The following is a 25617-nucleotide window of genomic DNA, read 5'->3' as shown; positions in this document are numbered from 1 at the left end:
GCCAGGTCCAGGACATGTCCGCAATCCTGGGTTGCCACCCCAACTTCGCTGATAAGAGAGAGATTGTGGCCGTCTGCCCAGCCTGCAATGTCATCTCCCCGGTTCCCGTTCCTCGTCCCGGGCTCCCAAGAGTAGTGATGCGCGTTGAAGTCACCCGCGATCAAAGCTCGCTCCGGGGGTTTGAGTTCTAGCAGTATCCCTGTTGTGCGGCTGTGGGGGTCGCGGGGTTGTCTGTACACGTTGACGATAGTCGTCGTTTTGTCGACCACCAGCCACAGTACGTCTCTCGTGTGGACAGGCCTCTGCTGCTCCACCGTCATCCCTATCCCTTTGCGTGTGTAGGTCAATACTCTTGGTCTGGTTCCTTCGCTGTCCCAGAAGTCGACCGGGACGAAAGAGTCGAAACCCGGGTGCGTGTTCAGTTGCACGTTTCCGTCCTTCCAGCCCGTCCAGGGTTCCTGGACGAGGACCACATCTATCTGAGCCTCCCAGCAGAGCTGCAGGAAAGCCGTGTGCGCCGGGGAGATCTTTCCGACGTTGCCCTGCGCAACGCGTAGCATCCGTGGGGTCGCCGCTCTCGGCTTACGTCTCCGAGTCGAGTTCGAGGTGGGTGTAGGCATTCGCGACGTTGTAGTTTGGCTTCTGTGCTGCCCGTTGGCTCCTGCTTGGCATGGGTAGCACGGGACGGTCGATGGAGGTGTTGTCGGGGGAGTCTTCGCCTTCGCCTTCGTCCGCCTCGTCTTCATCCATGCTGCTGCTGTCAGTGCTTCCGTCACCGAGGCAAACGATCGAGCTTGCGGAGGGCGTTCTCGTGCGCGCGCGCTTGGCGCCGGGTTGCTGGTTCTGGCTGGTGGAGGTAGGGACGCCTGCCGCCTCCTGGCTACTGTCGGATCGAGTAGCCTTGTACAGAGTGTCCGATGCTTTCTGGCCGGCCTTCCGGATCCGAGCCCGCTCCTTTCGACCGGGAAGGGAGACGACGCCGTTTACGACCGAGGGCCTCGCTGGGCAGTCTGTGTGGCCGGCTTGGAAGGGGCCGCAGCAGTTGGGACACTGGGGCCTGGCCATGCAAGGTCCCGTTTCGTGTGAGTCGGAAGGTCTTCCGCAGTTGCTGCAAGTCGGTCGTCGTCCGCAGAACCGGTTGGCGTGGTAGCCCTGGCAGCCGGGGTCATGTCGGATGAGCGTCCTTCGTTTTTTGATGGGCAGAGATCTGCCGCTTTGGTTGAAGAGCCTGAAGGGCGTGACCTCTGATGTGAATGATATGAGCCAAGATATTTCGTTCGTGACTGGGTTGGGCCCAAGGCGGGACGGTCGAGCAAGGACAGGCTTCTGTCCTGTCTGTGCGAAGACCTCATCTTCAACGAGTGTGGCTGGGTCCAGGACGTCCCCGCCAATGCTGTGTAGTTTTGTTGGGCATCGCGGCACAACGTATGTGTGCCACTTGATAGGCGTCTCGACTTGGTGGGCGCCGAGGCATTCCGCCAGCTTTGCCTTACTTGTAAGTAGTCTTTCCTGTATTTGCTTGTTTCGCGGCTTCAGAGAGTAACCTGTGCTGATATGGTAGACGTGGGGAAGGTCCGCTAGCCCCAGGCCAACGGCCTTACAGACGATCTGTCGTACGGCGAACGGTGCGATCTTCCGAGCGGCCGCTAAGCTTTCTTCCGGGACGCGGGCAAAGATGCGGAGGTCCTCCTTCGGCTGCGCCTGCGGCTGATCCTCGGCGGGGAGTGTGGCCTTCGGGCGGGCAGAGCTCTGGCAGCTCTGGCCGCTCCGGGTCGCCGCAGTGGTGTTGCCCGCCATCGGTGCGACGACAGCCGCCCAACTCCGGGCCGCTATTGGGCTTGTCTCGTGATTGATCAGTCTCTTGAGGGTTTGAATGACATAGGCAGTGGCTTCTTTCGCGATCTGCTTTCTAGAACCGTCAAAGCTGGCGACAACGCTGTCGACGGACCGTGCAATGGTCAGAAAGACGTCTTTCCGTGCCTCGTACTGTCTAGCTTCTTCTGCAAGGGCTGTCAAGACGGACCCTGTGGCAGATCCGCTCGGAGCAGATGCGGTAGAGGCTGCGGGCCCCTCGGCCGAGGTAGGGGCGTCGGTGGTGGCATCAAGCTGGCTTCCCGTTAGGCTGGGCCGGGTCGGCTGTGCCTCGGCGTCGCGGCGTCGCTTAGCTCTTGAGGTGGGGTTCGGCTCCGGAGGTGTCCCGGAGCCTGGTTCGGGGTCGGCTTGGTCGGCCGACATCAGTCCGGTGCCCGACGGCGGCTGTGAGGCCATCGCGGATGCGGGCTCCGGCAAGGGGAGGTGAAGAGTTTTCGGCTGTTAGTAATTTGGTGGTAGGCTCACTCATTCACTAACAGCAGATGCCAAGAAAAATTAGGCGAGAGGGAAGTTCAGTCAATGCACTGATGTTCTGTGTCGAAACCCGTCACGCCGTCGACTACGACGTTGGCAACTTCGATCGTGAGATCCTGTCCAGGCAACTTCAACACGCAGTCCTCTGAACACTGGCGAAAGATTCCCACGATATGGGAGAGTATACTTACAGGCTTGCACATGATGACTTGGCGCAAGAGATCAAAGCAATGTCCTAGATGGTCCATGTCGTGAGACGCATTGAGCTCCTCCGCCTCGCTCGCATAAATCTTTCCGTCGAGGTCATCCGGGTTCTTTCTCTCGTGCTTTGGGTGTTCCATAGTATCATTGCGTGCCTCGTAAAGTGCCTTGCGTAGCATGTCAAGGCAGTGAATCTGATGGAAAACCGCCACGCAGCTCTCTGTTGGTGCAAGTGTCGGGTGCGTGAAGAAGCCGCCGTTTTGCGGGAGAAGGGAGGACCACGCAGCATCGACCTCGGGGGAAGGCGGCATCGCGTAGGCGTAGTCTTGCTGGAAGACTCGCGTAGACGTTTTCACTGTTGCTCACCGTCAGCTCAAAATACCTATGCTTCGAGATGGAAGCACGTATTTACGTACGACGAATTTCCGACTTGAGTGGCTCGGCTCCAAAATAGACAGGCCGTGTCATGAGGATTGGTGGTAAACAATTGCTGATACCAGCCACGCAGACTAATAGGAGAATATACACGAGATGCAACTTTCCGCGAGGCAAATGTTGCTTAGGCCGCGTTTCCTTACTCTCCCTAACGTCCTCTTCTTGCCCGAGTTTGGTATATGACGAAAAAGAGGCCATAATTTCTTCACAACGTCACAACGTGACCCATATTCGATAACGGACTCAACAGTGTAAAAGTGGACAGCCTCTGGGCTAGAATGAACGACGCGACACCTGTCGAGAAGCAGGATGGAGAACTCGAGATGCGGGGGAGCGTGAGCGGCTCACCTCATCAGGCCATTATGGACAATTGGGAACAAGGACTTGTTTAGTACTGAGTAGTTGCATGACCCGTGTCAACATTCCCCGTGCCCTCCTAACTGCGACTCACTGAAGTTGAAACTGCCGGGGTCCGCTCCCGCCTCGTTGATATGTAAGTTTAACCATTGATAAACTCAAAAGACTCACAGTATTTCAGACGGTTACGAATCGCAGTGGGAGACACGGGAAACTCTCCATGAACAACGATGGCATGCGCCACTTGGTAGGCTTAGTAAGTTGAGCCAAACCTACCGGTAGTTAAGGAAACCCATTTCCGACGCGAAACAGGTGACCGGATGTGGTGCGAGATCCGGAAAATAAACCTTCAGACTCCTGCATGCGTTGACGCCGCCAAACTTGAATTAAGCATAAAGCAACCCCGATTACCCACAAGAAGATGTGATATTCATTAAAGAGGCAAGACTGAGCCAGTACAAGATAATCAAATGGATACAAGCAGCGAATCACAGTGTGCCGGGTAACAAGTAGGAGCCTCAATGATCCTTCTAAATGTTGTTCGGCCTACGCCCGTGCAGAATTTCCGAAGATGGAATAAACATACTTCGTGGCAATCTTTAACAACTTAGCAAATCATTGGTTTGCTTCTGAGCAAGTACTTCAATTTGAAGTGAGGAACGAAAACTGGTGGCTCGATGCTCTGAATTGGAACTCAGAATCACGACGGGGAATCGCCCTCCAACCAGCCGACCGTTATGATAACATTCAAAGTATCAAAGTAGGCTAATTCAGTTGATGTATTGAGAAACTAACACTCTACGTGCGAATTCTTTAAATCACAGGAGCATAGTGAGCGAGAAGGATAGGAGCATGCTGATCAGTGCAGAAGCTTTTGACCAAGAAACCCGCCCTGCAGAGCTCCTCCTGTTGCTTCCAAACGAATCTGGTTCACGGCTTCCCTCTACGATGTTATTGGCGCGAACGCAACGAAATACACTGTAATTCGACCGGGTCTCCCCATCTTCGTAAGTGTATGCAAGAAGCATAGGGTAGACATTTGTAAGAGCTGTGTCGTACGCATCACGTAGACCAGCTTCCGATCTGTTCGAGTAAGGTCCCCAGATGCCGAAGAGGTGAGAAGAGGAACTTTCATTGGTGGAAGTTCCGTCGGGAAGATCAAATGTCACGTTCCCTGGCCGAGATTATTAGTCTCCGATGTACGATCTATCACGGTTGGTCTCAAGAGGAGTTAGTGACTTACTTCGAAACGACGAAGGGGATTCAAGTGCTTGAGGGCAGTTCTTAGGTTTTTCGAAGCTTCTGAAGGTGCGACACGGCTGGCGCACCAGGGCCTCCTTGATCTCCTTAATGCAGTCCTCGGAGACAACACCATTGCAGGTTCCGTTGACATCATCTTGAAGCTTTTCTAGTTCTTTCACGGTCCAGACGTTTTCAAACCAGGCAAAGGAACAGATGTCATAATTCTCAGTGTAGTTCGTCGACGAGTTAAGGCCTTGAAAGGTATTCTCTGGTCCTTCAAGAGTTATGACTGCGGGATTCGATACTGAAGTGCTGACGTCGTCGGCAGATATGTTGGTTGCAATGGCGATGTTGATGCTCCAACCATTTCCAGGGCCGTAGTCATCGGTCGGTGGATCCAGCAGTGGCTCCGTCACATCGATGCCATTGATGGGCCACCTTCCTGTGGCATTTGGGTGCGCTACTGCATCGCGGATATTGGTCCTAGTGAAATTGCTTTGTCGCGCTTGTATACGGTCGATTCGGGCGCTATCGGCTGTTGCCAGAAACGACAAGCTTGCCGCAAGGATGCCGATGAGAAGCTTCATATTAAGCTCACTCGACTTTCTAAAGGGTTTGGATAATATTATATCAAGATATTGACGTTAACGAAGTACTATGGTGGACAAGGTTCGACGAATTCATACAAAACGCCTTGTTAGTTAGGGAGGTCAAGTTGCAACTCAAGGGCGCAGGAAGGTCAGTCACTTCTTATAAGTCGCTCATATTTTCTGCCTTGCCTTGAAGATCGCCAATATTGGGACTTTGGTATTCAGCAATGACGTACGTTGGTGTTTATGGCAGTTCTAGTGGTCAACCTCAGCGCCAGGGTAAGACTGAAGGATTCATGCTTGGCGACGCGGTCTCTTGGCAGTCAGCAAAGCCCAAGACAGGTTATGAGGTACCGAAGTACCTTTAAAATAGTAGGGACCAAGACTTTGTATTCGATTTGACGGTGTGAATCTGCTGGCTGCACTCAATGAATGGTCAAAGAGAGTTCAAAAGCTAGCTCGCATGATCATCAACTATTTAATTTGAGAACAACTACATAAAGTGCCAATTACTAGAGAGCCGTTTCTTCCGATATCTTCTGTAACTGATCTTTCAACTCATCCCCCGTCAATTCGGCCAAAGTCAATATGGCCGACTCGACCGTACTCAGAGCAACAAGTGCGGCGCCATACGTGAGTTGCACCTCTCCAGTGCCTTTCACGGCAGGATGATCTGAGAATTCCCCTCTGATCGGAGAACTGGCCGCCTCCGCGCTCTTGGTTTCCGCGGGAGGTTGAGAAAGGGCGTCAAACCGAGCACTCTCTCTGATCAAAAGATCATGAGGCCTTTCGGAAGTTGTCGCAGACCGAGCACTTATTGGTTGAACCCCTACAGTCTTGAACTCGCCCTTGTCGTTAGAGTCATCAGGCTCATTGAGGTTTAGGTTACCAAAACTTCTGCGGCGCCGGGGCATCTCTGCAGGCAGTGGGAAGAACGGCAGAGGACGCGGGGCGGCTGTCGGTGCTGCCGACTTCTCCCCCTTTGCTGGATGGTCCTTGATGTAACCGAACTCGAGAAGGTCCATGGCCCATTTGTATGCCTGGTATGTGTCCTTCATCTTGGGGTCGTTCCTACTGCCCTGGTGCAGAGCATCAAACATCAGGTAGAGTGCGCGTACAACACTCTCGAGCGCTCCAACAACCCAGGCGTGGTGTGCGGAAGCTGCCTCGCCGACGAAGTACAGTTGACCACCTGCGTTGGGCTTGGTGATGGCCGGGTACAGCTCACTGAACTGGCTAGGGCCAAAGTAGGCGAATGCTCCCGCCATGTGGGGATCATGGTACCAGTCATAGGCGTGATGTTCCATGTACTGCTTGTTGAGCTCCTCCAGAGTGGCATCCAGTTTTTTCTTGTCGTTATGGTCCTCTGTGTGCAAGAATGCGAGATCTCGGAGCATGACTTCCTTCAGCTCAGTTTCTTCTTTGAGTATGTCTGCGTTGGATTTGCCGCGCGACTTCGATGCAATAAGACTAGCCAGGCGCTGGGCTGTCTGTCCCCAGGTGTAGGAGACGAGAAGAACTGCAGGCTCGTCCCGTGGATCGACGTCCTTGTTGATGTTATAGGAAGGATAAACGCAGACTTGGGGAGCCAGGTCTGTACGGGCAAGGCCACCTTGATCGATGTTGTACGGCTCTTTCTGCCACCAGGGGGTCTTGAACTTGATGCCGACCTTGCAGGAAGCTCCGTAGCCTAAGCAGCGGATAGCTTGTTTGGTATCCCAGAGCAGGCCAGCTTTGGAGAGATCCATTCGGTTCATCGATCCTAAAGTTGCCGAACTGAACACCGTGAAGTAGTCTCTTGGACGCAGAGATTCACCGGTGACACTGTCCCGGAGCATCACGGTCATGGACTTGGTAACTCGCTCGTTGAGTTGCAGGTTAGCATCCATTCCCACGACCTGAGTGTTGAATCTGATGGCTGATTGGTTCTTCATCTTCTTGCGCATCTTTTCCGCAATCTTTTGAGCACCGCCGTCGATGCAAAACCAGTTGTTGTTAATCTCTTTGGTCTTGGTGGGATCGTCGGTGATGTAGAAGTCAATGCTCTCCAGAACGGCCTCGGTCAGACTTTGATCGTACCAGCCAGTGCCGCTAGGGAAAATGCGATTAGCGATTCATTCAGTCATGACAACTTTGAGGTGCCGAATGGAGGAGAGTACTTACTAAGTGGCAGTCTCCAACCATTGAATGGTGTTGTAGCTCAAGCCTGGGCCGTGGGGAACGTCATCGTCTTTGGGGAAGCCGGGAACTTTCCCCTTCCTGTTGGAATGTCAGCATCCCACAGCAACTAACCCGAGAACAAAGAGGAACCCACGTGCGTAAGAACTGGCGGACACTCATCTTATCACACTTCATCAGGATTTTCCAGAGCTTCTCCTCAGCTGCGCGAGGCATCGGGGTCTTCTTGTCGATGTAGGCATCGAGATACTTCTTGATGTATGCAATGAAAATCCCAATTGCTTCCTCAAAAAGCTCGCCTGGGCTAGTTTGCAGAAGACTGAAGAGAAGGGTGAAGCAGAATTAGCGATGTTGCTCAAATCTACACCAATTCCATAACAGCTGGTGACTAACTTCTCTGGAATTTGCTTGTCTTTCGCAATGCCCACATTGAGTGCAAAAGGATCTTTCTCTTTTGAATCCTTCGGGTATGGATTGCCGACCTTTCGAACGTTGTTGAAGAGCGTAGGGCAAACATTCTTGTCATCGTTCAGGTAATACTTGATCAGTCGCGGAGGATCGTCGACATGCGTGCGGTCGCCCAATTTACCCTCTTTGATATCCAACATCTTGAAAAGGCTGAAGGTTCTGAAGGTTGTGTGTTAGTTGAGCTCATTTCATGCCCAAACTGCCCCTCCTTGACGAAGTGCCCGTAACATACCTGTCCATGACCGCGTTCCTAGGGAAACGCATGGCTCCGACATCGTAGTAATCGTGCACGCCATCTTTGCTGAAGCGGTGGGTATAGAGCCTGCCCCCGAATCGTTCCTCATCCGAAGCCTCCAAGATTTCGTAGGTAATGTTGAGGTGCTCGGGTCCCTTTTCTTTTGCGATGGTATCGTTGATCCAATCAATGGCTAAAGCTGTGAATAGTCCAGCTGAGCCGGCGCCGACAATACCAACGTTGAAGTGTCCAGGCTTTTGAGGGATGACGCCGCCTCCAGTGACCGGCTTGAGGGTTTCGGCCAATCCGGAGACGGTCGCAGCTTCTGGCTTCAACTCTTTGTTGTCTGTAAGATCAACATAGCCGGCCTTTGATGCTTGGAGGTCGTTTTCGAGCTTCCACTGGGCCACGAATTCGGCCCATATGTATTTATAACAGACTTTTGGTGTCGTGTCGGGGGACTCTGGAGGTGCCATATTACTCTACTGATTTGGTCCACATGGACTGACTTTCAGATGGAATAGAAGAAGTTGTTTCAGTCGTTGGTTGTGGAGTAGCAGAGACTTACTTACATCCGGCGCGGGGCCCATGGATAGTTATACAGTTGTCAATGGCAAGAACTTCATTACTATCGGCGGCCAAATCTCGTACTTTTTCCTCTCATACATTCCCTCCGTTCATTGGCGTCTGGCAAGGTGTCAAATTCCTCAATTGGTCTCACTCTCAGCCGCTGCTAGTGCAATGTTATGTTTGCGGGAAGCAAATGCCCTGCTCGTACTTTGAACCTATCACCCCATATTTTGACCACGCGAGACAGTGATGGACCTTTACCTGAATCGAGACGCGCCCATATCACCCACGGAGGCTGGCTGAATTTTGAATAGCTGACGTTGAGAATCAACTGGCAAGCGGGCACCCTAACTGAAAGCAGTTTAACCCGCGCTCCCAGCTTTCAGCTGCGACCCGAACTCGTCCTGCATTCAGACATTTCGACTCTTACCCCGCAAAACTAAACGATGGGAACCGGCAATCATTGGAACCGTCCTTATCAATAGTACTCAGGGGTCGGCCCGCTGACATGATGTCTTAGTTTCCGCTCGCCAACCGCCGAGTCTAGAACACCTCCCGCACCGACGAGGAAAGAATTCGAGAACCGAACGCAGTTTGCCCATGTTTACATGTACCTGTCTCGAAGCTAACCTTCGAAAGCATCTTCGAGCAACTTGGTCTCCTGAGCTTGGTGAACCTTCTTAGATCCAGTCGCAGTAGCAGCCCCAGTCCCCCGTCCAGCGTAAACAACCTTCTTACCCCCAAGCACACTCGAATTCTCAATCACAGTCTCAAGCCTGTCCTGCATGTACTGCCAAGCGCCTCCATTGTATGGTTCCTCCTGGCACCACACAATCTTTTGCGCATTAGGGTACAACTCCAGGTTCTCCTTGACTTCGGCCCAGGGAAAGGGATGGAGTTCTTCGATGCGCGTGATGGCGACGTTCTTGATGCCATTTGTCTCACGATATTTGTGCAGTGCCGCGTAGACCTGACCGCTGCAGAGAATGACGCGGTCGATCTCTTCGCGGGGGTGTACGTTACCCCGTCCGTGTTCGGTGTCCTCGAGGACGGGCTGGAAGGTAGACGTGCCCATCAGGTCAGAAACGGGAGACCTGGCGACAGGGTGTCGGAGAAGAGACTTAGAGAAGAAAACAATCAGAGCTGAGAGTGTTAGCAGACAGTTCCAAGCGAATCGTCTCACGTGAACATGAACTTACGCTTCTTCTCGGGGGAATAGATCTGCCTCCTCAACGCATGGAACAAATTCGCCGGCGTCGTCATACACACAATCCTCACATTCCCCTCCCTTCTCGCCCTTCCCAGATCCTCAGGCCAAGCCCGCCCATCCTCGCTGCCCAACTCCAGGAACCTACCCAGCCTAGCAGAAGAATGCTCCGGCCCTTGACCGTCATATCCATGCGGTAAAGACACGACAAGCCCAGACTCGAGCATCCACTTCGCCTCCCCCGAAGAGATGAACTGATCGACAATGACCTGCGCGTTATTTACAAAGTCGCCAAACTGCGCCTCCCACAGCACCAACGAGTCTCGCGCAGCCAGGGAGTATCCGTAATCGAACCCTAGCACGCCGAACTCGCTGAGCGGGGAGTTGATTGCGCTGTATGTGCTTGCTCCTGGATTGTCTAGGTTGTTCAGGGGCGTATACTCTGCGTGGGTGACTTGATCGTGCAGGACGGAATGGCGCTGGGAGAAGGTGCCTCGCTCGACATCTTGGCCGCTGAGGCGAATGGACTTGCCGTCTTGGAGGAGGGTTCCGAAGGCGAGGGCTTCTGCTGTGGACCAGTCGACCGTGCCGTCATCAAAGGCCTGCTTCTTGGCGGCGAGGATACGTGAGAGGTTGCGGTGGAGATTGAAGCCTTCTGGGACGCTTGTGATTGTTTTGGTGATTGCCGAGAGCGCGGCTTCATCAACTGTATTCGCAGATGCAGTAGTGCCAGCGACTGAAGTAGGCTCCGAAGTAGCATCCAGAAATCGATCAGCTGGCTGCTTGCTTCTCGCCAGCTTCTCCTCCAGCTGCTCCCAAACCCAGGTCTTCTGCTGCTCCGCCATTTCAGCAGACATCCCACCCTCGCTGATCAACTTCTCGATGTAGAGGTCCATCAATGATCTCTGTTCGGCAATTCTCTTGTACATTTCAGGCTGCGTGAAACTAGCCTGATCAATCTCGTTATGCCCAAATCGCCGGTAGCAGACGACATCAACGACGATATCCGAACGGAATTCGGCTCTCCAGTCCGCAGCCAGCTTACTGACAAACACAACGGCTTCCGGATCATCGGCGTTGACGTGGAAGATCGGTGCCTCGATGTATTTGGCCAGGTCCGTGCAGTACGGCGTTGACCTGGAGTCTGAAGAGTCGGTAGTAAAACCAATTTGGTTATTCACAACGATCCGGATCGTGCCGCCAACTTCATAGCCCTTCAGGGCCGAGAGGTTGAGCGTCTCGTACACAGGTCCCTGACCAGAAAAGGCGGCGTCGCCGTGGAGAGCCAAGAACATCACCTTGGACTGATCAACATCATCCTTCAGATGCTGCATAGCCTTGGCCTTCCCCTGAGCAACCGGATCAACAGCCTCCAAGTGTGACGGATTTGGCAACATGGAGATGCCGACCGTCTTCCCTCCAGCAGTCGCCCTCTCGCCCTCCATGCCAAAGTGATACTTGACATCCCCAGTCTGCCCGTTCGCCGTATCAAACGTCTCCGTCCCCGCAAACTGACGGAACAGCGTCTCGTAGTCTTTGCCGTACACCGTGCTCATAAGATTCATCCTTCCGCGGTGACAGCTTCCCATAACGATATCCTGCACGCCGTGCGCCTCCGCGCAACGATCGATGAGCGCGGCTAAGCCGGGAGCCAGTCCTTCTGCGCCATCAAGGCCGAAACGCTTTTCGTTAGGGAATTTGACGGCGAGGAAGCGCTCGAGGGTGGTTGCCCAGATCAAGTTGTCGAGAATCTGCTTCTTCTCTTCGGGAGAGGGGGGCAAGGTGTGGTATGCTTCTATGCGCTCGTGGAGCCATTGGCGCTTGGTGGGGTCGGAGACGTGGTAGTATTCGACTCCAATAGAGCCGCAGTAGATCTGTTCGCACGTGGCGATGATGTCGCGAAGTTTCATCGTCTTACGGTCCTGTGCGAGTTGGGGAAGAAGCTCTGGACCTAGGACGATTTCGCGGTCCAAGTCTGCGGCGGTGAAGCCGTACTTGCCCAAGTTTGTTGTGCTTGGGATATCGTCGTGCGGCTTGATTGTCGTGTTGCCGACTTCGCCGAGAGGGCTGATCTTTGCGGCTGAATGACCATACTGCTGAAACGCACGAATGATATTCTGGGTCTTGAGAGAGTCGACAACGTGACTCGAATCCGCACTGACAGACGATTTGATAGCCGGTGTGTGCCTGGGCGAGATTATGCCTGGCGGTGGCTGAAAAGCTTGCGTCGAATGCACTGAGGGATCTTCCATGTTGCGGAAATATGTGTGCCATGATACATGGACGTTTTCAGGGTCCTTCTTCCAGGACATATACATTTCGTCGACGTAGTTTGCTGTTTCTCCCTGAAGGAACGAGTCTATGGGACTCTGAGTGGTCGCAGATCGTTAGTCCCGGAAGCATGATGGAGAAACTGTTGGACAAGATCTTACCGGCAGAACCCTTGGTTCCTCTGCTTCTGCAGCTGTAGCATGCCTACCTTTTGAGGGCTCGAGTCTACATGATCTGGTAGACGTGAACGTTCGGCGATTTCTTGACCCTCCGATTCCGTTGAGAGGGGACGCGATGCTGAGAAAGCTCGAAGCAGGAAGGAATGGGGTCTTAGTGTGCACGAATTTTCGTTGTGTGTGACCTTTACAGACGAAGCAGGCGGATCGAATCATCGTGCCGGTTGTTCAACTGACGATGGGCATTAGCTTTCAGGCTGGTAGATCTGGAACCTTGACGTTTGATAGGAGAATCGAGTTGAGGGCGGTGTGACATGTCTCCGTAATCGATGCTCGCTCTCTCGATGATTGTCGAAGACCGAAGGTTGGACATAAGGTGTACCTACATATCCACGAGTTCGACGCGACTTACACGCGGGGAACATCTATGACAAACCCCACGCCGAAGGCGCACCAATCTCCATGCCGTCGGTCGAATTGGAAGTCAGCCGAGTAGGCTATTCACACAGGCTGTCGGCAACTCGGATGTACTGAAGAAATTTGGTTCGATCTCAAGCCAGTATTGAGACGATGCTCCTCGCAGGCAAGTGCTTTGCTTGTTGTTGGCTTGGAGGTGGTTGAAAGTTGCCCTCGGATATCGAAGCCGAGACTCTTGTGTGGATCCGCTGTGACACCCAAGTCAGCCCCCTCGGCTTCTACACCCGGACAGCCAACAATGGCGGCAACTTGTCTCTTTCATCAGAATTGGATCATGCTCGAAAGAAAAATGGCGTTACAATTCCAGTTTCCCAGAAACACTACATGGCATGTTGACAGCTCTGGTCAAAAGTTGGCTTCGATGTCGATCCTTAATGTTAGGCCGTTGCCTGGTGTCAATAGCCAAAGTTCCATCAAGTCTGCGTAATTTGAGAGTTGTCGAAGGTGCAAGAAATAACAGTGAGCAAAGGGCAATATGCTGGACGCTGGATTCCCCGGATTATCTATGCCCGAGCCCCCATCTAAGGTTTCTAAGATGCAGCAATTGTACGCCCCCAATGCCCGCACGGCAATGCTGTCAATCCAATCCCACTCCACCGATTTACAAAGTAAAATACAATTCAGCACGATGCTACAAGAAACCGTAGCCGTGCGCAGTCTATGCCCCTTCGCCCACGAACTGTCTCCCCTCAACGCAAACAAATAGAGACACTCTTCCAAGCTTAAAGAAGAAGGCTGGAGGGGTCCTCGATGTAACCCTTGACGGCGCCAAGGAAGGCCTCGGCCTCGCGCTGCTCGATAAGGCGGTGGTCGTAGGTGACGGTGATGTACATCATGGGGCGGATCTCGAGCTTGCCGTCAACGACGACGACGCGCTCCTTGATGCCGTTCATGTTGAAGATGGCGGCCTGAGGGTAGTTGATGACGGGGGTCCCGAACATGGAGCCAAAGATGCCGGGGTTGCTGATGGAGAAGTTGCCGCCCTCGAGATCGGGCATGGCGAGCTTGCTCTTGCGAGCCTGTAGAGTTTAATGTTAGAAAGCCTGTACTCCTCTAAGAACACGATAGTAATGCGGGACTTACCTTGTCGGCCAGCTCAGCGACACCACGCTCAATACCAACGATATCCAAACTCTCCACGTTACGCAGGACAGGCGTCACCAGACCCTTCGGCGCAGACACGGCGATGCTAATATCAACGTAATCCCTGTACGTGATAAGCTCCTTCTCGGTATCCATGGCGGCGTTGATCTGGGGCACACGCTCCGCGGCGAGACACGTCGCCTTGGTGAAGGCGCCCATGTAGCCGAGCTTGACGCCGTAGCGCTTCATGACGGCCTCCTTGTTCTTGGCGCGCCAGGCCATGAGGTTGGTCATGTCGACCTCCTCGATGCAAGTCAGCGAGGCCGTCATGTTTTGCGACTGCTTGAGCTTCGTGGCGATGGTCTTGCGCATGCGCGGCAGCTTCTCGACGCGCTCGCCGCGGGAGAAGGAGCCCGTCGCGCCAAAGGGAACCTCGGACGCGGGCTTTTGTTGTTGTTGCTGCTGCTGCTGCTGCTGCTGTTGGGGAGCGGCGGGCTTGGATGGTGCCGCTGGCGCGGGCTTGCTCTCCTCCTTCTTGGGCGCCTCGGGCTCCTTCTTCTGCTCCTGGGCGGGCGCGGCGGCGGGCTCGGGTTTGCTCTCGGACTTGGCCTCTTCCTTGTTTTCCGGCTGGGACTCCTCCTTCTTCTCGGCGGGTGCGCCGCCCGTCTCCATGCGCGCGAGCTTCTGTCCGACCTCGACGGTGTCACCCTCAGCTACGAAGAGCTCGACAATGGTGCCCTCTTCGGGAGCGTTCACAGCGACGTCGATCTTGTCCGTCTCGATGCTGGCGACCTCCTCATCGGCCTCGACGCGGTCGCCGACCTGCTTGCCAATGGAGGCGATGGTGCCTTCGGTGATGGACTCGGCCATTTGCGGGACGGTAATGATAACCTCGCCATGCTGGATGCGGGTGGTGGTGAAGGAGCGGTATTGGGAGGAGGAGAGAGCGGGGTAGCCGTGGACGGTCGGTCTCGAGAGGGTGCGCGTCGCGGTCATAAGGGATCTCGTCGTTGAGGTTGTCGGTTTTGATGCTGCGCTGGTGATCTGGGTGCGAGATGCAAGTCTGGGAGTAGCCGCGGAGGGTTTCGCCAGGCGGCCGACGGCTTGAAGCTGAGAGCGCATCATCTTAGCGGCTGCAGATGGAGGAAACGAGAAGAGCGTGGTGGTTGAGCGCCCGGCGATCCTCGACGAGAACTTTGGTGTTTCTGGTGGTGTTGAATGAGTCTTTGACCCTGGTCAGAGAAAAGGGACTCGGAAAATCGTAGTGTAAATTTGTCGTTGGAGCTTTGCTAGGCGCGGTGACAGAATCACCTGCCGCTTTAGGCACTCACCTTAAGGTACCTCTGTGAGATCCAGCCATGAAGTGTGACAGATCAACTTGAACACTCATACAACCCGGGTTGATACATTGGCAAGTAACGTATTGTAGATACTCTAGACGTTTATCGATCACAGCTGAGCTTCTGCGTTTTCTGTGCTAAATTTGGACTCTCTGGTCTTGATGCCCTTGACAGAAGTCACTTGACCCCTCAGTTTCTCTCGATACCTAGTGTAGCAAGGCAAGTACTAGCTGAGAAGGAATCTACTATGATAGATGCATTACATCTGTTTTTCTATCTTACTTTTCCCATCATATCTCTAATGATGTGTCATCTCCATCCAGAGCTCAAAACCAACACCACAAAAGCAGCGGCGCGTTCGGTGGCCCCCGGTAACCACCTGGGAAGAAATCGGAAAGGCTCCGCATCCGCATCCCGGGACAAGCAGCCCGAGTGGATCCGTAGCTTGCCAAACACCGCCGCATCATTGGCCAATTCACCACCCGCATTTGACAGCCGAAGGACAGGACAGAAGGATACGTACCAACTAGCAGGGGGTTTCGGCTTCTTCTTACTCATCCCTTGCGGCTTACCCGGCCAGACGGCTTCTTCTCCTCCGACGTCTTTCCTGAGTCCCAAATTCATCCCCTGTGGTTCCTTGCCGTACCTTAGTCTCTCGCGGTGGATGATTTCTGCGCAAATTGAATGTCTTAGTCATCACACCACGGCCAAGCAGAGACAGGGATGTCAAGGAGAACCCGCAGACCACGTCGCAGCGAAAAAAGAAAAAAAGTCAATTGATGGCCCGAGCTCCTCCATTCACATGCACCCAGAAAGTGAAAACTGAGGCTATTCACAACCGTGACGTGACTCGTGCGATTCTATACCTCTCTAACCAGCGCAATGGCTCCAAAAGATTCACAAAAAAGCGGCAGCAGCCCAAGAGTCGCATACCTGACTCTCTACAACACCCTCTTCGCAGCGCTATGGGCATCCATCCTCCTCACCGTCGTCTCAACCGCCTTGTCCGAGGGTACCTTCGCCGTCTACAGCGCCGCAGAACCTCGCTCGCGATGGGTGCAGACGCTGACCCTCATTGAAGTGGTCCATTCTGCCGTGGGTTCGTAACTCCCTACCTCCCTCCACAATCCTCCCAAGCTACTCAGCCGATAAATCGGGATACGATACATCACGCACGCAAGACTAACTAAGTTAATCCTAGGCCTCGTCAAATCCCCAGTCGGCACAACAGCCCTCCAAGTAGTCGCCCGCACAATCATAGTCTGGATGGTCTGTTACAGCTTCCCCGCCACTACAGCCTCCTCCACAGCCTACCTGACCCTCCTGCTTTCCTGGGCGACGGCCGATACCGTGCGCTACGCCTATCTGGCTCTGAACCTCCACGGCAAGGCGTCTGATGCGCTTATCTGGGTGCGGTACGTTCACGCACTCTCTTCCTGCTTTCCCCTGTCTTAGTAAAGCAGGGCAAACGCGGGCAATCTGGACTAATGATAAAAAGATACACCATGTTCTACCCCCTCTACCCCATCGGCATCGCCTCGGAATTCTGGCTGCTGTACCTCGCCATCGAGCCCGCTTCGCGCATCAGCGCTCTCATCCCGCCTCTGTTCTACTTCTGCTTGCTGTTGTATATCCCCGGTAGGCCCTACTCCTACCCCATCATTGAGACTTCCCACAACTTGTTTCCTTGATGCTGATACATTTGTCTTGGCTAGGATCTTATACCATGTACACCTACATGATCAAGCAGCGCAAGAAGACACTCGCAAAGACGAAGAAGACGCAGTAGCCCAGCGAGTCTCTGGCTTCATAGAAGCGATGGACTTCCTTATGGGTAGATGCGCTCTGAGAAGGCAGGTGCTGGAAACGGATGGACGTAAACAAGATAAACTTGCAACTACCTTAGAATGTCGTTCTACCCCGAGCGTGGATCCAAACAGAATGTGTGAAAAGTTCCAGCCATCTTCCATCAATTCTCGGAAAGAAATGCACATCTCGCGCTCAGTCTCACAAGTTATAACGGAACGCCTTGTCCTGCACATCCGTCAAATCAGAATCAACCGCAACACCCATCTGCACCGCCTCCGCGCCCCCATCATGGCCCCCGACATCATACTCATACCTCCCCTCTGCAGCAAGCCGGTCCCTCGTCGCATTTTCCCTCTTCAAAACAATTCCATACACAGCATAGGTGATAATTAACCCCACCCAGCTCGCAATGCTCAGTATGCACCCCTTGGTATACCGTGGCGCGTCCCCTTCAGTCCAAGCCTGCGGAGAGACAATGCAACCGACGCAGTACACGATAAAAAACCCGGCACTGACGACACTCTTCTTGGTGTTGCCCTTGACGTTGGATGCCATCATCGACGCTGTGGAGCTCAGGAGCGCGCTGCAGCAAGCCGCGAGCCAGGTGCTTGCCACGATGCCCCACTCTGCCCCGTGCAGCGGCAGCGCGAGGAGCATGGCGGAGCCCAAGAGCGGGATGAGGGAAAGGCCGATAGAGGTGTAGACTCGCGTGCCTGGGAAGAATCGCGGGATAAGGGCGCTGGCCCAGATTGTGACGAAGCTGATTGCGCCTCCGGGGAGACCGACGAGCATTGTTGTGAAGGGGGAGTAGCCGAAGCCGTTAATGACGAGGGAGGAAAACTGTTTTACCAGGTGTTAGGTGCGTTCACCCAAAGAGGAGGCGGACTACATACCTTGAGAATAGGAGTTGTCAGTGTGATGCAAAGAGCCATCATGAAATACAACCACGTCGTGGGCTGCCTCAACGCCTCATACATCTGCTTCGTATTGAACTCCGCGCGGTCTCTGGTCCCGCGATCAAGAGCCAACCTCCGCGTCGCGATCTCCCTTTCCCTCTCGTTAAGGAACCAGGCCGTGGTTGTATCTCTCGGCATAAGCAAACAAAAGGCAACGCCACACGCCGCCGTCAACCCGCCGCTGACAAGAAACATCACCCTCCACTTCTCCAGCGCCATTTTCGCGGCGCCGCCGATACCGTACATCATCAGCGCGCCGAGAATCTGCGAAACACCCGACATGGACACCCACGTCGCAACGCGGATCGGGTGCTCGCGACGGCGGTACCAGTTTGATGTAATGATGATGAAGGCCGGGGATACGGCGCCTTCAGCGAAGCCCAGAAAGAATCGAGCCGCCGCAAGGTCTGAGAAGTTATGTGTGGCGCCGAGGGTCATTTCGACGGCGCCCCAGGCGATGATTGTGACGCCGACGAAAAGTGTGATGGGAAGACGGCCCATGAGGTAGGCGGCGGGATACTCGGAGCAAAGCTGGCCAAAGTAGAAGAGGGATATAATCCAGGAGAAGTCTTGGCCTGAAAGGCTGAGGTCTTTGCGAAGACCAAAGACTGAGGCGTAGTTGATGGACTGCTTATCGAGATCTGTCAGGGGGTATGGTCAGTCCGAAGGTTTGTGAGAGTGTTGATCGAGAGATACTTACACTGGAAGAAGTAGACAAAGGCCATTAGGGGCATCAGAACTCGGTCAAGCTTTCGAACGAGAGCAGCCTCTTCCTCGGGGCTAATTTGCTCAAATGCTACATGTTCCTCGTCTTGCTTCTTGGTCATCTCGAGCTCTTCAGCCATAACGGTTTGCGGATCGTCTTTCGTGCTCGCCATCTCGTCGTACTTCAGTGGCCAACTGTCAAGTCAATGTTGTTGAAATTCGAAAGCTATCTTTCGGTAAGGTGGCACGGCCAAGTAGTCGGCGGCGACTGTGTCAATTCTTCGGCCCAGTACAATGGAGCGTGGAGGCCTGACAAGATGGTGTCCCGTCAGAAGTCTCAGGACTGGAGAATTGAGATTTAAATCGACAGCCAGGAGAAACTTAAGTAGCCCGGGGATGCGTGCTTCCTCATCCTCTAGTGCTCCCAATTCCGGGGTGATTATCTGGGGAAGCGCTTGATTCATCGTGGAGCTCAGAGGATTGCGGGGTTTGCCCCAGACTCTCCGCAAACCGGCAATCTGGAAAGGTGCAGTTCAGCGAGTTGCTCGGGATACGAAGCCAGAGTCCTCTGCTATCGGCTGGCTGTATCGTGTGCAACAGCCCGGGGCAGAGACCGTGGGTCCACTTGCCCTCGGGAACTACACCCGAGGACTTCTACATGTCAGGTTCTTCGGGCTCGGACTGATGGCGTTGAGCTAGACGTGTCCGCGTTAGAACAGCTTCTCTCCACATTGACAAGTCACCGGGACACGTTGAAGAGGTGGATTCCGGGTACCAGGCCCTTTGCGGTGGACTATCTTTCATTGGAGGCCGAAGGATCCAGCTATCATTGCTGCCACGGAATCTGGTTCTCTAAGGCTTCCCAATCCGTCTGCTCGACTCCAGTGAACGAGAACCCGGGGGTGTGGTAGACCCAGTACAGGCTGTTCTCGCCCTCCAGAGGTATACTCGCCAAGTCAGCGCCACTGAAGCCAAAGTCGTGCTGACCATCCATGTCATGGACTTCCGACGTTGAATCAGTGCTATCCTGGACGCTTGATGATAGTCCCTGGATGTTCGCTCTTGCCGAACCTTCACTTGTTGATGGTCCTTCTGGGGCCGCATCACTGTTTCTGTAGCTAGTCGAGAATGAAAAGGGCTGGGCCATGAGGTCCATGAATGATTCCTCGGGGGCCTGAATGCCAGATTGATAGACAGGTAGGGCGAGATGCGAACACATCTGGTCGAGTTCTGCCAAGCGTCTGGCTGCAGGTCGATTACCCAGGGCGGCAAGGTACCTGAGAATGGCCCTTGATCCGTCGATACCTTGGTGCCCAAGCCCTTTACCAGGATTTATGGCCTGAACGAGGACAAATACATATCCCACGGAGAATGTTGCGTCTAGGTCGAGAAAAGCGTTCTTTGCTATGTACCAGATACCGTTAACAAAAAGAAGCGTATTGGAGAAGGAAAGCCAGACTCACCGAGTATTTTACTCTTCCGAAGTTCTTGCAGGATGACAAGTATCTTGCTTGCTGTCTCAACACAAATCTCTGCAAGTCGTACGAGTGCAGGCCTGACACCGCTGTGGTCTTCGCGATCTGGGTCGCGACTATTTCGAGCCATGTACAGTAGGATTGGCCGAACGGTATGTATTACAGCCTACATGTGTTAGTGAACATATTCTTTCTATAGGCAGTGACCTTCGAGTACCGAGTAGACCGAGATGTGTAAGCTGGAGCTAGTTCTCGAGACTGTGGTCGCGGCTTCCATGAAGGGACGTCCTGCAACGGTCAGCCCAGAGGGCTTGATCTCCATTGAGTACTCGGATGGCATGTTCTTTTCCACTTCGTACAAGGAGTGTAGAATATCTTGGACATTATTGATGAAAGTCGTCTCAGGCTCGTCTCTTTGTGAGTAGATTGCTATCATGGAGTCAGTCCCATTCCAGCACATGCGGGTTGCGATGCAACAGACTGGCGGTTATTTTTCCGGTTATCCTCGCCGCTTGAACATTGACGTCCAATGCTATGGCGGATGGGAATCCCAACACCTCATACGGATACTTTGTTGTTATCGCGTAGTCTTCAATGGACATGGGGAATCCGCCTGCGGCGCATAACCTCCTAGGTGAAAAGTTAGCTGCATGGGAGCTTGACGTTGGTGCATGGCCTCATGATGGGGATGTACCTTTCTTGCATGTAGATGGACCACCATAACCTGTTCCGGTGGACATTTTCCGAGCGGCGTGGATTCTGAGAACTATTGGATCGATGCATACCATGGCTGATGGCTAGTCGTAAGGCAGTATTAGACTACACACGTCAGCAGCTGCAACTCCAGGGCTCCAATTTGGGCTCAACTTACATGCAGATATGCATCATCTTTCCGATCCGAAATTTGAAGGTATAATGCGGTCAAAGCCATGATTTCCACCCCAATAGTCCCATGCTTCCGCAAATCACTCAGCAAAGGCGTCCTCTTTATTGCTTCCCTGAAGTACATCGTCCCCGGAAGCTCTCCATCCTCATCATCCCGTCCCTGCAGTAGCCTCCCGACCGCAAAGACAAGCAGTGCTTCCACAATCCAAGTCTCTGTCAACCGCACATCGGCACTGGAGTCGTGGTACAAGACGGACAGATTGTCCGAAAAGGCACGTACGTCAAAAAGCTGCTGCGAAATACCAACGTTAAAGATGACGATGTCGAGCATCGCGTGGGCCTCCTCTTCCGGCGGCCACTGACTTCCGATCGCGATCTCTAGTGCGCGTCTGTCAATATGCGGAAGCGGAGTCGCGGCGTTGATGATGGACCGCGGGCTGGCGGTGGAGCCGGGGTTGGAGCGGGAAACGAGGAGGGTCTTGATCTCGGACCCGAAGGTCTCGCTTGAGGAGAGGGCGGACTCGGGTGCGATTGCTATTCGCCGGGATCAGTATCCGAGGCCCGAAAGGTCGCCTCATAGACAGTATATAAAAAAGCACTTACCTCTACCTGTACGAGCAGGTGATGATGTAGTCTGGGCCTGGGCCTCGGAAGTTCTCGTCCTCTCAAGTGTGCCAGATGATGTTGACTGAGACATTATCGGCCCAGGCTGGCCCAGTGCAGCGGGTGATTGGCATGGGATATTACCATGTAGATGGTCATACATATGCATTACCGTGATCTCATTCGAAGAATCTTCGACATCGTGCAGCTGCACTGATGACGACGCCGGTGCCGGTGCTATAGCCGGGGGCGTCAAAGAAGCGGCGTCGAGAGCCGACCTCTCTCCTCTTCGTCGCTCATAATAGGCGACTTTGTCCTCGAGCTCCCTAATCTGTCTATATCATGAAACATCATTCTCAGCCATTTCTGCGCCTTCTTTGACGTCGACAGTGAGCACCGTAGGTGGACCAGGGGCAGAACGTACGAGACGGAATACAGTTTCCTCTTCTCCGAAGCGGAAAACACACAATCCAGGCCCCGCTTGGCACAATACTTGCACGGGCGCTGACCAGAGCACTTGACCTTCTTGTCCCGGCAAATCTGGCACGCATTGGATGTGCGAGCAGCCTCGGCTTGAGAAGCCGAACGGAAGCGTCTGGATGCTGTCGTTGGCGTCGAAGTGCCCCCAGCTGGTGGGCTGGCCAAGGTGCGGGTGTTGGGTCGTCGATTGGGTGATGAATCGACGTCCATGTTTGTCATCTTTCCTGGAAAAGCTGGAAAGTCTCTGCCAAGATATCTGTGCCACGAATGAGATATCCGGGGAAATGGGCCGGATTGTTCGTATGGTGTTGTTGGGGTGAAAGGGAGACGTATCCGTGGGACGTTGTCCTTGAGACGAAGTTGATTTAGTGGATTGTGGGGCCGGCGCCGGGTACTTTGTGCGCTAACTGAGGGAAGGTGCACCTATGGACCTCCAGCACCCAGATTCGGAAGCGTCTATGGAGAAGCTCCGATTGTTCAAGTCAACAGGAAAGGAAAGCATTAAGCAGTGTGCTGCGGTACGTAAAATTAACCGGACCATGATATCCAAGGTTATTCCTATCCAGCCATGTTAACTATACAAATCATCGTCCTCATCCGACTCCTTTTGCTTCGAAGCATGGGGACTCGTCACCCGAATGCCATTCTCCAGTCTAGCCAGACTCATTTCATAGTTCTTGTGATCGCACCACTTAGACACCATCTTGACAGCCGTCTTAATCTCACGGCCATTGAGTTGCCAATGCCCAAGCTCCTTGATATCCTCGTCCGAGAGCAACTTCCTCGGGCCTTTCCTTTCATCACTTAGTTCTTGCTGAGATAGCCTTCCAAGAAACTTCCGCCAGATGAGCTCCCTTGCATCCGGGCTCAGCGCCTTGAACAACAGGTGCAAGCTCACTCTACTCCGAAACGCTGTATCGATGGTGTTGTACAGGTTCGTAGTCAAGAAGATGATTCCCCGGAAGTACTCCAACTCGCGTAGAAAGATCGATACAAGCTCGTTGCGCGCGATGTCGTTGGGGTTCCGCTCCGCCATGAACACGTCTGCCTCATCGAGTAGAATCACAGCGTTCCATTCGGTCGCCATCTCGAATACCCGCTTGATCTTCTCGCCTAGCGTCGATGGGTTGATGCCGAGGTCCTCGGCCTGCAGGTAGAACAACGGGCGTTGATTTCTGTCTGCGACCGCTTCGGCTGTGAGTGTCTTGCCAGTTCCCGGTGGGCCGCTGAGGAGGATGATGAGGCCTTGGCCTTTGCCAACGATGACATCTTCCATCGCGCTCTTGTTTGCGTGGCCGTGATTCTCGACGAAGGACAGGACCAGGTCCTTTTGCTGCTCGTCGTAGACTAGATGGTCGTATGCTTGGGCGTTCCAGACGATGGGCTCGATATCCTCCACGTAGAAACCAACTGTACATGTTAATAAATTGAATTTGGAATTTCGAGATGAGCAACGTACGCCAAAGCTTGTTCTTCAAGGCGAACCCCTCAATCAGTGGAGACATGAAGACGAGGTCGTCCGGACGAGCGAGCATCTCTTCTTTGTTCTTCAACTGCGCCTTCTCCCCGAGATGTCTGCCGTTTTTGACCTCTGGCTTCTTCTCCTTCGCCTCTGATTCAAATTCTGGCTCGCCGTGATCATCGTAGAGAATGCGCTTCTTGGTCACACGGTTCCGTCGCGTCTCGGCGTCGTCGTTTTCTCTCTTGCCCTGAGTCCGTTCGTACTTGTTGAACCCGACAACATCAATGAGGATTCTGCCCTCTACATTGTGCTTGCTCTTCGGGCCCATGGCAATGCCGTTGTAGGTACAATACGTCAACCCCTGAAGATTCAAGACCTTCTTGCCCCTCGTGAGGATTCTCTGGAGTAGTTCTTCTTTGTTCAGGTGAAACTGCAGAGGGTAGTGATTGAGCTCTAGTATCGGCCGGTTCCCCGAGAACTTGGGGATATGGAGCTCTTGGTCGGACCACACAAAGCTCTCCCCATTGAAAGTGAGAATCTTGCACTTGATGTTCAGGAAGACGCCCCGATCAGTCCTCTCGTATGATGTATCTTCTACCTTGCACAACAGCTCCGTGTTCTGGGCGCTGCTGTAGACGACGGAGTTTCGCGGAAAGTAAGTCCAAGCCATCTTGAAGTTGATCAGACCGCTGGCCTGGAGCTTGCGCTTCTTCTCGCGCGTCTCGCCTAGCATGTCGTCCAGGGTCCGCACCAGGAGCTGCAAATACCCCTTGAGCGAGCTGTCGTCTGTCGACTTGTACAGGTCTAGGATCTCATCATAGCAAAAGAAGAGAGGTCGGAACGGGGCCTCAAAGGTGGCCGTATCGCTAGGGTCGAGGTGAACATCTTCCTTCTTGAAGATGGGCTCCAGGGCAGCGACGAGAGTCGGGTTCTGGATAGCGATTTGGTGATAGGTCAAGGAGTACCGCCCTGCCATGATGGGTTTCTCGATGTCCTTGATCTTGTAGACTTTGATGGCGGGCCGGTCTTGGCTCTCGGCGGCCTTCTTGCTCATCTGCTTGGGAGGAAAGTCGACCCAGTCGTAAATGCCATTGCAGCTATTCTTGCCCTCATAGTAGGTCTTGACGGTGGCATCGACGCCGAAGGTGGGGTTTTTGGGTGACTGCTGCTTCTTTGGGTCGTCGTCGGAGAGACTCCCCTCGATATCGGAAATGGGACGCCCAACTTCTTCTTTGTGGGGAAGAAGCTTGCAACGCAACTGCCATGCCTTTTCCGAGAGGTTCTCCTTGTCGAACACGTCGCGAATGTCGCTCAGATGCATATTGGCGACTCGTTCGCGCTATGAAGGGATATGGTGGAGTATCTATGGCCGAGGATGCAGACTGAGTAGAGAGAGGGAGAGAGAAGCTGGTTAGATACGAGATGGGATGAAGCAAGCAGATCAACCGCTTTTCAAATGGAAGCCTTATTGCTTTGATGTTGGAGCCTGAAGCCTGACAGCTCATGCCACATAAGCTGCATCAGGCTCGACAATGGTGCAGATGATAGGACTCGAGGCATATTGGTTCGCGGCCCATGGGGCATGAGATTGGCCTCGGCGTTGTCCTAGTGGCTGATCCGATCTATCTGCAAAGGCAAAGGTACTGTGCGTACGTGCTGATTTTGGGGATCTAGGACTACTCAGCCCCAGATGCCGGTGAGTCAAAGCCGACCAGAGAGCACCGTTGCAGCCATGGTGGCGTCTTATCCTCGACGGAGTAACCTGTGATTGATAGTTCGAGAGTTCTGGTGGGAAGCGAAGTACATTTTTGAGTTCGAGACCAATCCAGGACTGAGTCTGCCATGATACAATTGTAGGAGGCTTTTTCGGAATTTTCCTAGATTCCTGATCGATAGAAATCCCAAGATGGTTGAGGGATGGTTGAGCATGGGCCGTCTACCGTGTCGAGAGGGAACTTTGATCGAGCCTAAACGCACGTCACTGCCGACAGCTGGGCACGGGCCAATGCAAGGACGTTACAGTGGGACTGCCGTCTCGCTTAACCTTCTCAGCCACTCACAGCCGC

At 53.7% G+C, this 25617-nt stretch overlaps 9 protein-coding genes across 9 annotated transcripts; 1 reads left to right on the top strand and 8 right to left on the bottom strand.

Annotated features, from left to right (window-relative positions):
- Positions 1-2384: 2384 nt before the first annotated feature.
- Positions 2385-3126, bottom strand: BDZ83DRAFT_559097 (uncharacterized protein; the record flags this gene model as incomplete). The annotated part of the gene is made up of 3 exons (XM_060503547.1): positions 2385-2462; positions 2538-2902; positions 2964-3126. Coding segments are annotated over 3 exons (606 nt in total), but the record flags the coding sequence as incomplete, so codon positions are not given.
- A 1031-nt stretch (positions 3127-4157) lies between these two features.
- On the bottom strand, positions 4158-5168 carry BDZ83DRAFT_582767 (uncharacterized protein; the record flags this gene model as incomplete). Its single annotated transcript, XM_060505580.1, has 2 exons — positions 4158-4467; positions 4579-5168. The coding sequence occupies 2 exons, from the start codon at positions 5166-5168 to the stop codon at positions 4158-4160; spliced, it is 900 nt and encodes a 299-aa protein (XP_060362667.1).
- A 502-nt stretch (positions 5169-5670) lies between these two features.
- Positions 5671-8887, bottom strand: BDZ83DRAFT_417176 (uncharacterized protein). The gene is made up of 5 exons (XM_060502959.1): positions 8050-8887; positions 7743-7976; positions 7486-7668; positions 7335-7430; positions 5671-7262 (listed from the first exon to the last, which is right to left on the bottom strand). Exons 1-5 carry the CDS (start codon positions 8526-8528, stop codon positions 5684-5686), a joined length of 2571 nt encoding a protein of 856 aa, XP_060362666.1. The 5' UTR covers positions 8529-8887; the 3' UTR covers positions 5671-5683.
- Positions 8888-9247: 360 nt separating this feature from the next.
- BDZ83DRAFT_754283 (oxoglutarate dehydrogenase) lies at positions 9248-12147 on the bottom strand (the record flags this gene model as incomplete). Its single annotated transcript, XM_060514460.1, has 2 exons — positions 9248-9765; positions 9822-12147. The coding sequence occupies 2 exons, from the start codon at positions 12145-12147 to the stop codon at positions 9248-9250; spliced, it is 2844 nt and encodes a 947-aa protein (XP_060362665.1).
- A 1328-nt stretch (positions 12148-13475) lies between these two features.
- Positions 13476-14961, bottom strand: BDZ83DRAFT_582752 (dihydrolipoyllysine-residue succinyltransferase; the record flags this gene model as incomplete). The annotated part of the gene is made up of 2 exons (XM_060505576.1): positions 13476-13772; positions 13837-14961. 2 exons carry the CDS (start codon positions 14959-14961, stop codon positions 13476-13478), a joined length of 1422 nt encoding a protein of 473 aa, XP_060362664.1.
- A 1097-nt stretch (positions 14962-16058) lies between these two features.
- On the top strand, positions 16059-16965 carry BDZ83DRAFT_742613 (tyrosine phosphatase-like protein; the record flags this gene model as incomplete). Its single annotated transcript, XM_060513116.1, has 4 exons — positions 16059-16275; positions 16378-16591; positions 16675-16814; positions 16892-16965. The coding sequence occupies 4 exons, from the start codon at positions 16059-16061 to the stop codon at positions 16963-16965; spliced, it is 645 nt and encodes a 214-aa protein (XP_060362663.1).
- A 218-nt stretch (positions 16966-17183) lies between these two features.
- Positions 17184-18768, bottom strand: BDZ83DRAFT_582742 (major facilitator superfamily domain-containing protein; the record flags this gene model as incomplete). The annotated part of the gene is made up of 3 exons (XM_060505575.1): positions 17184-17825; positions 17879-18582; positions 18642-18768. 3 exons carry the CDS (start codon positions 18766-18768, stop codon positions 17184-17186), a joined length of 1473 nt encoding a protein of 490 aa, XP_060362662.1.
- A 704-nt stretch (positions 18769-19472) lies between these two features.
- BDZ83DRAFT_582762 (uncharacterized protein) lies at positions 19473-21337 on the bottom strand (the record flags this gene model as incomplete). Its single annotated transcript, XM_060505579.1, has 7 exons — positions 19473-20050; positions 20110-20287; positions 20339-20550; positions 20603-20751; positions 20816-20940; positions 20993-21176; positions 21228-21337. The coding sequence occupies 7 exons, from the start codon at positions 21335-21337 to the stop codon at positions 19473-19475; spliced, it is 1536 nt and encodes a 511-aa protein (XP_060362661.1).
- A 1323-nt stretch (positions 21338-22660) lies between these two features.
- On the bottom strand, positions 22661-24872 carry BDZ83DRAFT_754278 (ATPase; the record flags this gene model as incomplete). Its single annotated transcript, XM_060514459.1, has 2 exons — positions 22661-23499; positions 23549-24872. The coding sequence occupies 2 exons, from the start codon at positions 24870-24872 to the stop codon at positions 22661-22663; spliced, it is 2163 nt and encodes a 720-aa protein (XP_060362660.1).
- Between the last annotated feature and the right edge of the window lie 745 nt (positions 24873-25617).

The sequence above is a fragment of the Colletotrichum acutatum genome (assembly GCF_030867785.1).
Source record: "Colletotrichum acutatum strain CBS 112980 chromosome Unknown BDZ83scaffold_77, whole genome shotgun sequence".
NCBI lineage: Eukaryota > Fungi > Ascomycota > Sordariomycetes > Glomerellales > Glomerellaceae > Colletotrichum > Colletotrichum acutatum.
Note: the sequence above shows the minus strand (reverse complement) of the source record. Positions and strands in the feature narration are given on the sequence as shown.